The sequence below is a fragment of the Peromyscus leucopus genome, chromosome 3 (genome assembly GCF_004664715.2).
Source record: "Peromyscus leucopus breed LL Stock chromosome 3, UCI_PerLeu_2.1, whole genome shotgun sequence".
Taxonomy (NCBI): domain Eukaryota; kingdom Metazoa; phylum Chordata; class Mammalia; order Rodentia; family Cricetidae; genus Peromyscus; species Peromyscus leucopus.
In genome coordinates this window covers 157,267,986-157,281,227 of record NC_051065.1, presented here as the reverse complement: position 1 = coordinate 157,281,227, position 13,242 = coordinate 157,267,986, and the positions used below count along the sequence as shown (strand labels likewise).

Genomic DNA, 13,242 nt, shown 5'->3' with positions numbered 1-13,242 from the left:
ACTTTAGTAGTGTTTCTTTTATGAATGTGGGTGCTTTTGTATTTGGAGCATAAATGTTTAGAATCGAGACTTCATCTTGGTGGATTTTTCCCATGATAAATATGTAATGTCCATCCTGATCTCTTTTGATTGATTTTAGTTTGAAGTCTATTTTATTAGATATTAGGATAGCTACACCAGCTTGTTTCTTAGGTCCATTTGCTTGGAAAGCCTTTTCCCAGCCCTTTACTCGGAGGTAGTATCTGTCTTTGAAGTTAAGGTGTGTTTCTTGTATGCATCAGATGGATGGGTCCTGTTTTCTTATCCATTCTGTTAGCCTGTGTCTTTTTATAGGTGAGTTGAGACCATTGATATTGATGGATATTAATGACCAGTGATTGTTAATTCCTGTTATTTTTTGTGGTTGTGTTGTGTTGTCCTTCTGTGGTGTATGTTGGTGTGGGATTATCTATTGCTTGATTTTTCATGGATGTATTTAGCTTCTTTGAGTTGGATTTTCCCTTCTAGTGCTTTCTATAGGGCTGGGTTTGTGGACAGGTATTGATTAAATCTGGTTTTATCCTGGAATATTTTGTTTACTCCGCCTATAGTGATTGAGAGTTTTGCTGGGTATCATAGTCTGGGTTGGCATCCTTGGTCTCTTAGTGTCTGCATGAGATTTGTCCATGATCTTCTAGCTTTCATAGTCTCTATTGAGTAGTCTGGTGTTATTCTGATGGGTTTGCCTTTATATGTTACTTGGTCTTTTTCCTTTGCGGCTCTTAATATTTTTTCTTTGTTCTGTGTGTTTAGTGTTTTGATTATTATGTGGTGAGGGGACTTTTTTTGGATCCAGCCTATTCGGTGTTCTGTAAGCTTCTTGTATCTTCATAGGTATTTCTTTCTTTAGGTTAGGAAAGTTTTCTTCTATGATTTTGTTGAATATATTTTCTGTGCCTTTGAGTTGGTATTCTTCTCCTTCTTCTATCCCTATTATTCTTAGGTTTGGTCTTTTCATGGTGTCCCAAATTTCCTGGACGTTTTGTGTTACGACTTTTTTGTCTTTAGTGTTTTCTTTGACTGACGAATCTATTTTCTCTATTGTGTCTTCAGTGTCAGAGATTCTCTGTTCCATCTCTTGCAATCAGTTGGTTATGCTTGTTTCTGTAGTTCCTGTTCGTTTAGTCAGGATTTCTATTTCCAGCATTCCCTCAGCATGTGTTTTCTTTATTGTCTCAAATTCATTTTTCAGATCTTGGAATGTTTCTTTCATCTGTTTAATTGTTTTTTCTTGGCTTTCTTTGATTTCTTCCCATTTTTTGTTCGTTTTTTCTTCCATTTCTTTAAGGGAGTTTTTTATTTCCTCTTTAATGGAGTTTTTCATTTCCTCTCTAAGGGAAGTTTTTATTTCCTCTTTAAGCGAGTTTTTCATTTCCTCTTTAAGGAAAGTTTTTATTTCCTCTTTGAGGGAATGTTTTATTTCTTCTTTAAGGGCCTCTATCATCTTCTTAAAGTCATTTTTAGGGTTGATTTCTTCTGTTTTTTCTGTCTTGGTATGTTCAGGTCTTGCAGGTATAGAATCACTAAGTTCTGATGTTGCCATATAGGTCTTTATGTTGTTGCCTGTATTTTTGCACTGGCGTCTACTCATCTCTTCCTCTGTGCGGTGCAGGTGGTGTCTATGTCTGAGAGTGCCTCTCTTGTTCTAATTTTTAGTCTTGGTTTAGTAGGAGTTCTTGGTTAAATTGGTGCTATTTGTCTATTTCTTTAGGGGCAGCTGATCTCAGTCTGTGAAGTATATACTTATGATTCTGGTGATCTGGTTTGGTGGCTAGGCAGCACCTTCTTCTGTGTTCCCAGGTCACGTTTTGTTCATTCGTCAACTCCTCAGCTGATCTTGTTTCTTCAGACTTCCAACTGTAGGCATCTGAATCCTCTCCCAGATGGGTTTCAGCTGAGCGGGGTAGTCTCACCAACACCTCTAAGTTGTTGGGTTTCACAGGATCAGCAGCTGGGCCCTGGGTTGTCCTCAGAGGGAGTGTTCAGATTCGTTCTGGTTCCATCCCACGGAGATAGCTTCTTCCCCGGGTGTTGGGGTTAGAGGTGTCCCTGTTCCAAGCTGCGTCTACTTATCTCCGTCGCTGGGCCTGTATGTCCCTGTCAGCTGCCGCTGGGTCTGTCTGCCTCTGCGGGCCGCCACCAGGCCTGTATGTCTCTGACAGCTGCCGCTGGGCCGCCACGGGCCTACCTACCTCTGCTTGTCACTGCCGCCGGGCCGTCTACCTCTGTGGGCCGCCACCGGGCCTGTATGTCTCTGCTGGCTGCCGCTGGGCCTGAATGTCCCTGTCCCTGTCGGCCGCCATCACCAGGCCCGTCTACCTCTGCAGGCCGCGGGCCTACCTGCGTCTGCTTGTCTCCGCCGCCGGTCCTGTCTCCACAAAATTCTTTTAAAAAAACTTTTTAAAATACACCTTGAAATATTGTTTAAAATGCAGCTGGGCGGTGGTGGCATACACCTTTAATCCAAGCACTTGGGAGGCAGAGGCAGGAGAATCTCTGTGAGTTTGAGGCCCGCCTGGTCTACAGAGTGAGATCCAGAACAGGCTCCAAAGTTATACCAGAGAAACCCTGTTTCGAAAAACCAAATAAATAAATAAATAATCCTTTTGATCAATAATCTTCCTCTACCATCTGAAAGATAAAAAAGTACCTGATCATTAAACACTACACATATGCTGACATGTCATACTATACCCTATTCATGTAATTATGTCAGTGAATTTGGAAGAGATTATTGGCAGTGTCGTCTCTGCACCCCCGATAGTTTTTCCATCTCCATCTCACAAGTGCTGGGATTGTAGGTGTGATCAGTTACACTCAGCTAACAATTGTGGTTTTAAAGGTAGTTTCTAAAAGGAGGGTTGGCTCAGTGGTTAAGAGCACTTGTTCTGGGGGGGCTGGAGAGATGGCTCAGAGGTTAAGAGCACTGGCTGCTCTTTCAGAGGTCCTGAGTTCAATTACCAGCAACCATATGGTGGCTCACAACCATCTGTAATGAGATCTCTGCAGGCTGTATACATAATAAGTAAATAAATCTTAAAAAAAAAAAAAAGAGCACTTGTTCTTGAGAAAGCCCTGGGTTCAATTCCCAGCACCCATATGGAGTTTACCACTTCCTCAGTCACCTGACATACATGTACATGCAGGTGCACATGCAGGCAAAGCACTCATATGGATAAAAATAAATCTGAAAAAACATTTATAAAAAAAAAGTAAGAATGAGGTTGATTTATCATGAATGAAATGCTTTTTGTCTCCTTTTCCAACAGCCTCCCTGGCCAAACAACTCCTCTGTCGTGCATGGCCTCATGGGGAAAGAGAGAAGAACACCAATTTTAATGACCACCTGCATGATTTGCTTTGGTAGGTGTTTGCTTTCTTCTGGGGAGCCAGATTGCATTTTTCCACTTTGCTTTTGTTGGGATCCCTCATCTGGTCAGGGGCTGAGTCATGGCCTCTGTTAGGGGAGCTTAAGAGCAAATGATGGTGTAAATGAACATAGCTTGGAGTTTGGATCCTAAGACGCTCTCCTTGTGCTGGCTGCTGTCAGCTGATTCCTTACTGACAGTCCCATTAGAGAGCAGAGAAGTCTGTGTTGTGTCCTTCCTTGTTAGTAGTGAGTCAGATACACTTATTGCCCACCATGTCTAAGATACATCCGTTACTTCCAGGGTGTCTAAGTGTATTTCTTTCTGCATTTATTTCTATGTATTATTTATTTTGGCTTGTTGAAGTGAACTCACTGTGTAGCTGAGGATAGCCTTGAACTTGCGTTCCTTTGCCTATGCAGGTACACTATCCATCTGGCCCTTTTGTTCCCATTTTATTATTATATGGGTGTTTTGCCTGAATGTCTGTGCACCATGTGTATGCACTGCCCTCAAAGATCAGAAAAGGTCATCATATCCTCTGGAACTGGAGCTTCAGATATTTGTAAGCCATTAAGTGCTGAGAATTGAACCCTCGTCCTATGGAAGAGCAGCCAGTGTTCTTAACTGCTGAGCCGTCTCTCCAGCCCTTAACTGTGTTTTTAATTGAAACTTTATTTACTCTTAGTTCTTGACCAACGTTTGGAGTCTTTGTTATTGTTACAAGTGAATGTCATACAGGGAGGTAGTGGCAGGAAGATCTCTGTGAGTTTGAGGCCAGCCTGGCTACAGGGCAAGTTCCAGGACAGCCAGGGCTACACCGAGAAATTCTGTCTTGAAAAACAAAAACAAAGTGAATGTCAGCAGTTGTCGGCAGTGCAACCAGAGCTACATGGAGAGAGAAACCCTTTCTCCAAAAAAACTGAATGTCAGAAATTATTTGAAAACCTAATGCACAGTAGCATATTATTAAAAATTTTTTTTGGCTTTAGAAAAGTTTATTATTGGGGCTGGAGGGATGGCTTAACAGTTAAGAGCACTGACTGCTCTTCCAGAGGACCTGGGTTCAATTCCCAGCACATACATGGAATTTGCAACTGTCTGTGACTCCAGTTCCAGGAGTGTGTATTTAACAGCTCTCCTGTTCTAATATACTAACAGTACTGTACCTGAGTTCCTGTAGCATACCTTGAATTTCTTTTTCTCTTTCTCTGTGTGTGTGTGTGTGAGAGAGAGAGAGACAGAGACACTGGAAGGTTGCCCAGGTTCACCTTGAACTCATTCTGTATCCCAAGCTGGCCTTGAACTTGGGATCCTCCTGTCTCCAGCCGCCCAAGTGACTGAAAGTACGGGCCTGTGCTACCAGGCTTGGCTCCATGTCTTGAATTTCTGCAACTTTGTCACATGTTTATTGGGAACTGACCACTCCCGTCTGACCTGGTTCTAACAACAGGCTATTGCTGGTTGTCTTTTCGTTCCTTCCTTCATGGGTTTCCATTGAGTACTTGTAGATACTGACTGTAGTTGCATGTGGTCGCTGTGTTAGTCAACTTTCCACCACTGATAAGATGCCTGAGAGAATGAGCTTAAAAGAGGGGAGATTTGTTTGGGTTCCTGGTCATTTGCCTCCATTGTCTGTGCATCATGGTGGGGAGAGGCAGGACCCAGGGATGGGGGCTAGTGTCAAAGCAAACTTTCTTACATGGTAATCAGGAAGCAGGGTAGATAGGAATTCTATATTGTGTGACCCTGCTCTTATGACACTTTGTAAAGTATCTACCTGGAGCACACAGACAATGTTCTGAAGGCCATAGAGGAGATCGCTGGTGTTGGTGTCCCAGAGCTGGTCAATGCTCCGAAAGAGGCATCTTCCTCTACGTTCCCTACATTGAGCAGGTAAGAGAGTTTTTGCTCCTCTGTCCTCCATCTAATTCTGACCTAGAGGGTAAACTCCTCCTCCTCTGGCAGCAGAAACCTTGCTGTGTATTCTTTCCAAGAGCTCTTAGTCCAAGTGTATTCGTTATGTTTCCTATCACTCTGATAAAATATCCGACGGAACAATCTGAAGGGAAGAGATTTATTTTAGGTCACAGTTCCAGTCTGTTGTAGCAGCTAAGTATGGTGTCAGGATCTGCTCCGTTCTCAGTGGCAAGAGCGTGAGGATTCAGCTTGTTCACGTGACTCAAAACAGGAACTAGAGTGAACAGGCCAGAATCAGGGTCAGGTGCTGTCTTCAAAAGCCTACCCACTCCACCAGCCAGGCCGACTTCCCAGAGGCTCCACACAGCCTTCACAATAGTGCTGTGGGCTAGCTAGGGCATGCTCAAATCATGAACCTGTGGGGTATCTGAGGGTTAAAGCATTCACGGGTGTGTAAAAGGATTCACAGAGGAATGTAGTATCACCACCAGTTTCCACAGATAAGGAAGAACGGTTTGTGCTTTTTTTATCCTTTAAAGTTAAGACTCGCGCTGAGGTTGTAGCCCACTGATAGCATGTGGGAGGCCTGGGTTTAGCTCCCAACACACCAAAATTAGTAAAAATGAAGACTAACTTCCAACCGTCTTTCTAATACATTTCCACCTTGAGAAACAGTTGATTTTTGTACCTGATGGTTTGTCTTACAGTATCAATAGTTATCTTTTACTTGTATAAGTTATTCCAGTTTATCAAACATCTTCACCTTGCTTGATCTTAATTCCTGTGAGGTAGAGGTATCATTACCACTGTTTTAACTCTTGAGGAAAATGGAGGTTAGAAAGAATTTCTCCCGCTTACAATCAGTGAAGGGAACACAGAACCCCAGCTTACACTCGGCTTCCCCTTCCATACCACTGCCGCTGCTTCCTGCATCATGGGCTCGCTTTTCCAAGCTCATTCACGGTCTCATAGGCCATTTGCTCTGGCTGGGGCTTCTGTGTGTGCTCTCTCTCCCCTCCTCCCCTCCCCTCCCCTCCCCTCCCCTCCTCTCCCCTCCCCTCTCCTCCCCTCCTCCCCTCCCCTCTCTCTCATCTCATCTAGTCTAGACTGGCTTCCAGCTCGCTGTGTAGTTGAGGATGCCCTTGAACTTCCAGTTCTCCTGCCTTCACTTTCTCCTTAGTGCTTGGATTGCAGGCACGCACCGCCGTGTCCACCTCATGTATGCTGAACCCAGTGCATGGTAGGCAAGCACTCTTACCTGCTGAACTACATCCCAGCCCCTGGGCTCATTTTTAATTCTTTCCATTCCCCTCTTTCAGTGAAAAAACATTCAGAGATGGGGGCGTAAATGACTGTTGCTCTCCTGGCTTCTTCCTACAGGGAACTTCCTAGAAGCTTCTTGTAGACAGTGCATCATGTGGGTATTCATGCCTTTCCCCCTTTATAGGCACACCTTTGTCATTTTCTTCCGTGTGATGATGGCTGAACTGGAGAAGACAGTGAAAGGTCTTCAGGCTGGCACAGCAGCAGACTCACAGCAGGTGGTTCAGGCATTCCCCTCAAAAAGAAATGGCCTTTGGTTACATGGGCAGTGTTGATTCTTTTATCTCTTGGGTTTAGAGTTTCTCCTAAGCTGTTTCCTTTCAGTTACCAAGAGCTAGGAGTTCTTTCAAAAGGCTTCTGGTTTGATTTCTTTTCCCTCTGGTTGGAGGTGAGAACTGAGCTGTTTCCCCTGCTTCTGCTGGGTTTGCCACTTCCCACCTGGCTTAAAGAACATCACGCTGTTGGAGGTGCTGTGGGTCTTGGCAGCCTCCCAGTCAGAGCTGAGGTAGACGGGCTATCTCAGAAGCCAGAGATGTGATGGCCAGCAGAAGCGTTTACCTCCTTAGAAGTAACAGATTGTATGAGGCACTCTGATGCCGTCACAGTGTATGTGAACCTGATGATGAGTACACTGGTTGCCACATCTCTTCAGAAGGGAAAATGGACAAACTGTGTTAGTGGGAGGGCAGTAGAAGTATTTGGCTGTGACTCAGAGGCCTGTGTTTGGCTGTCCCCAGGTTCATGAAGAGAAACTTCTCTATTGGAACATGGCTGTTCGAGACTTCAGTATCCTCATCAATCTGATGAAAGTATGGGGCCTTGACCTACCTCTCCAGCCAACCCTAACCTACCTCTCCAGCCCACCCTGACCTACCTCTCCAGCCGACCCTAACCTACCTCTCCAGCCAACCCTGACCTACCTCTCCAGCCAACCCTGACCTTCCTCCCTAGTTAATCCTGACCTGCCTCACCAGCCAACCCTGACCTACCTCTCCAGCTAACTCTGACCTTCCTCCCTAGTTAATCCTGACCTGCCTCTCCAGCCAACCCTGACCTACCTCTCCAGCTAACCCTGACCTGCCTCCCTAGTTAACCCTGACCTTCCTCACCAGCCAACCCTGACCTGCCTCCCTAGTTAACCCTGACCTTCCTTACCAGCCAACCCTGACCTTCCTCACCAGCCAACCCAGACAGGAGGGTTCTGCTTTCCAGAATTACCTACTTGCTGTTCTCATCCTTCCTTGGGTGTTTCCTCCCTTCCATGAACCTCTACTCATTTGGGGTAACTCCTTCTCCTGGCCACTGTGGTTCTCCCCCACTTTTCTTTTTGCCTGTATCACAGTATTTTCTACCTGTCATTGCCCCATTTTCTCCCATCTTGCCTTGGATCCTCTGATCTAAATCACTTCCAACTCTGATTACCTTTATTGTCCTTCAAGTACAGTGTTCTCTACTGTTGGATTATGCACAGGCTGCTCTGTCAGCTGAAAATGTTATTCCCTCTTCTCTCCATCTCATACGGTCATTCTGAAGGTTGCAGATCAAAGGGCCAGCCTCTAATAATGCCCTTTGCAGCATCCTCGGTTTGAGTCAGTGTCTTGATCCCTTTTGCTCCTTTCTTGCTTTTCTTGGACTTAAGTTAGGAGAGTTTCTTTATTCTGTAATTGCTTCTCTATCACACTGTTGACATTTTAGAATTTCCCGTATCACTCAGAGCTATGCTGTACTTAACGGGGAAAGGCTGGAGTACTCAAAGGAGACAATCTCAGTTTCGGTTTCTTGTCATTCTCCTGCCTAGGTGTTTGACAGTTATCCTGTTCTGCATGTGTGTTTAAAGGTAAGAGATTTCATAGGCTTTGTTCAATGTATTTTCTTCCTGTGGGTCATTTCAGAGAGCCTCAGCTGAATAGAATTGCTTTATACCTCTTTTACATGCCAGAGTGTGTGCTAACAGGTTGTAGTTCAAAGAAGACATTGGATAACATTTTCTACAGTAGTTGGAGGCAATTTTCAACTGAAGGCAACTTTCTCGTGAGTTGGAGAATTGTTGGTCAATTCTAGGTTGAATTGAACTAGGTTGAATGCCTCCCGAGCCACTGAGTTTAAGAGCAGTGTTCATGGTGGGCTTGGTGGCGCACACCTTTAATCCCAGCACTTGGGAGGCCGAGGCAGGCGGATCTCTGTGAGCCTGAGGTCAGCCTGGTCTCCACCGGGAGTTTCAGGTCAGCCAGGGCTGCATAGTGAGACCCTGCCTCAGACCAACCAACCAACAACAAAAAAAAAGAGCAGTGCTCACCCTCACCCTGCCACGAGTGCTTCCGGGTAGTGGAGGACGAGGTGTGGATGATTTCCCTTTTTAAAGTCTTACAAGGACCAGGGCTGTGGGTGTTGCTTACTTGTAGACAACCTGCTTAGTATGTGCGAGGCCCCAAGTTCAGTCCTGTGCACCACAAGGCAAGTGAAAAGGAGTCTTGGGGGTGGTTTGAATGTGGGGATTGATACTCTGACAATTGTATAACCCTCCCCTTCTCCTATGGGGATTTCCCTGCCTGGCCCTAGATTTGATGGTAAACCCAAAAGGAGTGTTAGGGGAGAATGCTTCTTCTGTACTCTTGGTGTCTTGGTTCCCATTCTTGGTATCGTGTGGCCTTCCCTCTTCTTCACTCACTCTACCCTGGTACAGTGTAGGAGATGAGCAGATTGGAGGAGTGATTTGATTGGAAATGGGCCGGTGTTCCCTTGGTCCTCTCAGAATTTCTCCTGTTGAGAATGAATTCTCCTTGTGGATGGAGTTGAGCTGCTGCTGTGTTCTTAGAGCTGAACAAGGGTTCTGGCCATTGTCTGTGTCTGCGTCCAAGAGTCTGCCTAACCCTTGAACTTCTTTATATAGCAGGCCTATGTACTTTTCAACTTTAGTTTTATCCTCCAAAGTAACTTTTTGGACCACTCCCAATTCATTTTTAATGTACACAAGTTAGTGGCCTATGCTGTCTCCTCTGAGGGCTTTTCACGTAAAAGTCCTCAGCCAGAGTCCAGCACTGTCTCTCTCCTCAGTATGGACGTCGCTTTGTGGAAGCATTTCTGAAGCAGTGCATGCCGCTCCTTGACTTCAGCTTTAGAAAACACCGGGTAAGAGCTGAGAGCAGAGCATTTGTTGCCAGGCTCGCTGTGGGATTCCGTGAGCTGGGCTGGGGTACAGCAGACTGTTGCCTACTCTCTGAGCAGCGATTTCAATGACACCATGCCAGCTATGGCGAAGTGCCAGGTAAGCTGAGCCCCTCAGATCACTCTGTTGAGGCCCACGCCACTGTGCTTCACGGTGCTGCTGCTGCCCACCAGGCTCTCCTGCGGCAGTGACTCTGCAAACACCCTGCAAGCCACTTGGGCTATAAAATAGGCCTGATTGACTCAGAGCCAGTTGGCACTCAGAACTCAGCAGTCCTCTCTGAGGGCCAGACTCAGTTGATTATTAGCATAGGCTAGGATCTGCAGAATTTATCCTCCCTGGAGGCCTTGCTGCAAGAACATCTTGCATCTGAAGTACTCTTAGAATGTTATACCAGAACATTTATAAATTTTGTTGTTGTTAGGAAGATGTCCTGAGCTTGCTGGAAACCCTTCAGCTGAACACAAGGCTACTTCATCACCTTTGCGGACATTCCAAGGTAAGAGAGGACCAGGGCTCACGATGAAGCATAACCAGCCATGCCCTGGAAGAAACTCAGTCTTCCTGCTGAGATTACAGGCATGGACCACCAAACCTAGCTTTCAACCCTGTGTCCAAACACAGTTTATTTAGAGTCAGCAAATCCTTTGTTGTGAGATGAGCCTGGCAGTTGTCTAAAGGGAAAGTTTTGTGTTTGGACTCAAATTCTCTAGCTGTTTCCTCTAGCAGTGCTCCCGAGGACCCGAATGTAGTTGTGCACATGTGTAATCCCAGCACTTAGTTAGAGGCTGGCCGGCCTAGGCTACTTGGAAGACACTGTCTCAGCACAAACCAACAAACCAGAGTCCACTCCTTGGGGGAAGAGAGTATAGAGTGCTCCTAGATGAGTTCCTGTTACAAAGTGTCCTAGAGTTGGGGGTTCTGATGCTGTGATGAAACACCATGGCAAAAGCAACTCAGGGAGGGAAGGGTTTATTTAGCTTACATATCCTTTGAAGCCAAGTCAAGAACTCAGTGGGCAGGTACCTGGAGTCAGGAGCTGATATAGAAGCCCTGCTTACTGACCTACTCCTTGTGGCTTTCTCAGCCTGCTTTTTTATAGAACCCAAGACCACCAGCCCAGGGGTGGCCCCACCCATAATGGGCTGAACCCCCCCACATCAATTAATAATAAAATGCCCTACAGGCTTCCTACAACCCAGTCTTGTGGAGGCATTTTCTCATTAGAGGATCCCTTCTCCCAGGTGACCCTTGCTTGTGTCAAGCTGACATAAACTAGCCAGCACACAAAGAGCTGCAGATGGGAGGACTGTTGGGTGGTAACTGCTGGAGCCTGGAAGTATTCCCAACCAGCCAGCTTAGAGCTTTTCAGCTGTAGGACTTGGTTGTCTCTTGTGAGAACATTTGAGTATTAAAAGTCTTCTGTAGGCTGGGTGGTGCTGGTGCACACCTTTAACCCAGCACTTGGGAGGCAGAGACAGGCAGATCTCAGTGAGTTCGAGGCCAGCCTGGTCAAAGCAAGTTCCAGGACAGCCAGCCAGGACTGTTACACAGAGAAACCCTGCCTCGAAAAACAAAACAAAAACAAAAGTCTTCTCTAAGCCAGGTGACATGGCACATGCCTTTATTCCCAGCTCTTGGGAAGCAGAAGCAGATGGATCTCTGTGATTTCAAGGCCAGCCTGATCTACAGTGTGAGTTTCCAAGGCAGCCAGAGCTACATAGTGAAACCCTAGGGGATACAACCGCAACATAACCCACCAGTTGAAGCTCTTGAACCATTGTCACATTTGAAGGAACATAGAAACAGCGGTGGCTTTTTTGGTCCCTGGAAGACCAAGTGATTTTTTTGAGTCATTTCTTGCCACTCATTTCTTCCCTGGAATTTCAGGGGATTAAAGCTGACCAGAGCTAATTTTTGTGTTTCATATCATTAAACGCACCTTGGGGTAATTTGCTGGCGATTAGTCAACAGAGCTTACACCAGGCACCTAGAGGTGGTGGTGGTGTGTCTTTGAGTCCTGAGTTTTTAGCTGACAGTCTTTCTGGAGTGCTTATCAAACTATCACTGTTTGATGGACCATGTCCCTGGGCCGTATTCACCAGACATGTCCTCTTATTCTTCGGTTATGACACATTCAGACATTTCTATAAAAGAAATGTGAAACATGATGATGGAGCTGGATGCTTTCTTTCTCTTCAGATTCACCAAGACACAAGACTCACCAAACATGTGCCTTTACTCAAAAAGTCACTGGAGCTGTTAGTTTGCAGAGTCAAAGCCATGCTTGTCCTCAACAATTGTAGAGAGGCTTTCTGGTTGGGTACTCTGAAAAACCGAGACTTACAGGTAAGCCTGAAGTTTAGACCATCAGTTATGAGCTCCTAAGCCCATTTGTGAGAGCATCAGAAGAAATATGAGGCGTCACCTAGGCCCTGTTCTCCTAATAAGACTGCTTTTAGCCAGGCCTGGTGGCACAGGCTTGTAACCCAACTACCGTGAGGCTGAGGCAGAAGGATCGCAAGTTTTGCCCAGCTACAGAGTGATTTCAAGACCAGCCTGGGCAATTTAGCAAAGCTGTCAACAAAATTAAAAGTAAATAGAGGGCTTAGGGATAGAATACTTATCTGGCTCGTATATATAAGGAACTAGATGCAATCCCCATTAGTGGGAAAAGAGACTACTGTTATCATGTCTGTGGTTGTTTAAGATTATAAGACTAGCTAGGTGGTGGTGACGATGCATGCCTTTAATGCCAGTGCTTGGGAAGCAGAGCCAGGAGGATCTCTGTGAGTTCCAGGCCAGCCTCGTCTACAGGGAGAGAATATCCAGGACAGGCACCAAAACTACCCAGAGAAACCCTGTCTCGAAAAACAAACAAACAACAACAAAAAGATTATAAGATTAAAGAGACATGGGATGGAGAGATGGCTTAGTGGTTAAGAGCACTGGCTGCTCTTCCAGAGGACCCTGGTTCAATTCCCAGCACCCACATGGCAGCTCACAACTGTCTGTAACTACAGTTCCTGAGACCCAACACCCATGGCAAAACACCAATGTACGTGAAATAAAAATAAATAAATTTAAAAAAAAAAAAAGATTAAAGAGATAGCTCAACAGTTAAGAGCACTGGCCACTCTTTCAGAGAGCTCAGGTTCGATTCCCAGCACTTAAATGGTGGTTTACAACTGTCTATAACTCTAGTTCAGGGATCCAACTCCCTCTACTTGCCTCCATGGGCCTGCATGCATGTGGTACACAGACACACATGCAGGTAGAACAATAATAGACGTAAAAATAAAGGTTAAAAAATTTCAAAATACTATTTAGCGTGGCAGTAGTGATGTACACCTTTAATCCCAGTACTCGGGAGGCAGAGGCAGGCAGATCTCTGGATTTGAAGCCAGCCTGGTCTACAGAGTGAGT

At 45.6% G+C, this 13,242-nt stretch overlaps 1 protein-coding gene across 3 annotated transcripts in view; it reads left to right on the top strand.

Moving 5' to 3' along the window:
- The window catches only part of Fancd2 (FA complementation group D2), a 68,221-nt gene that overhangs the window by 51,572 nt on the left and 3,407 nt on the right, over positions 1-13,242 (top strand). For 2 of the 3 annotated variants that reach the window (XM_028863940.2, XM_037204266.1), the window contains exons 35-42: positions 3,309-3,402; positions 5,181-5,303; positions 6,775-6,868; positions 7,388-7,459; positions 8,449-8,487; positions 9,705-9,779; positions 10,241-10,315; positions 12,019-12,165. In XM_028863940.2, coding sequence (XP_028719773.1) covers positions 3,309-3,402; positions 5,181-5,303; positions 6,775-6,868; positions 7,388-7,459; positions 8,449-8,487; positions 9,705-9,779; positions 10,241-10,315; positions 12,019-12,165 — 719 coding nt within the window. Of the gene's footprint in view, positions 1-3,308; positions 3,403-5,180; positions 5,304-6,774; positions 6,869-7,387; positions 7,460-8,448; positions 8,488-9,704; positions 9,780-10,240; positions 10,316-12,018; positions 12,166-13,242 lie in introns of those variants that run through there. The other variant, XM_037204267.1, reaches the window with a different exon arrangement.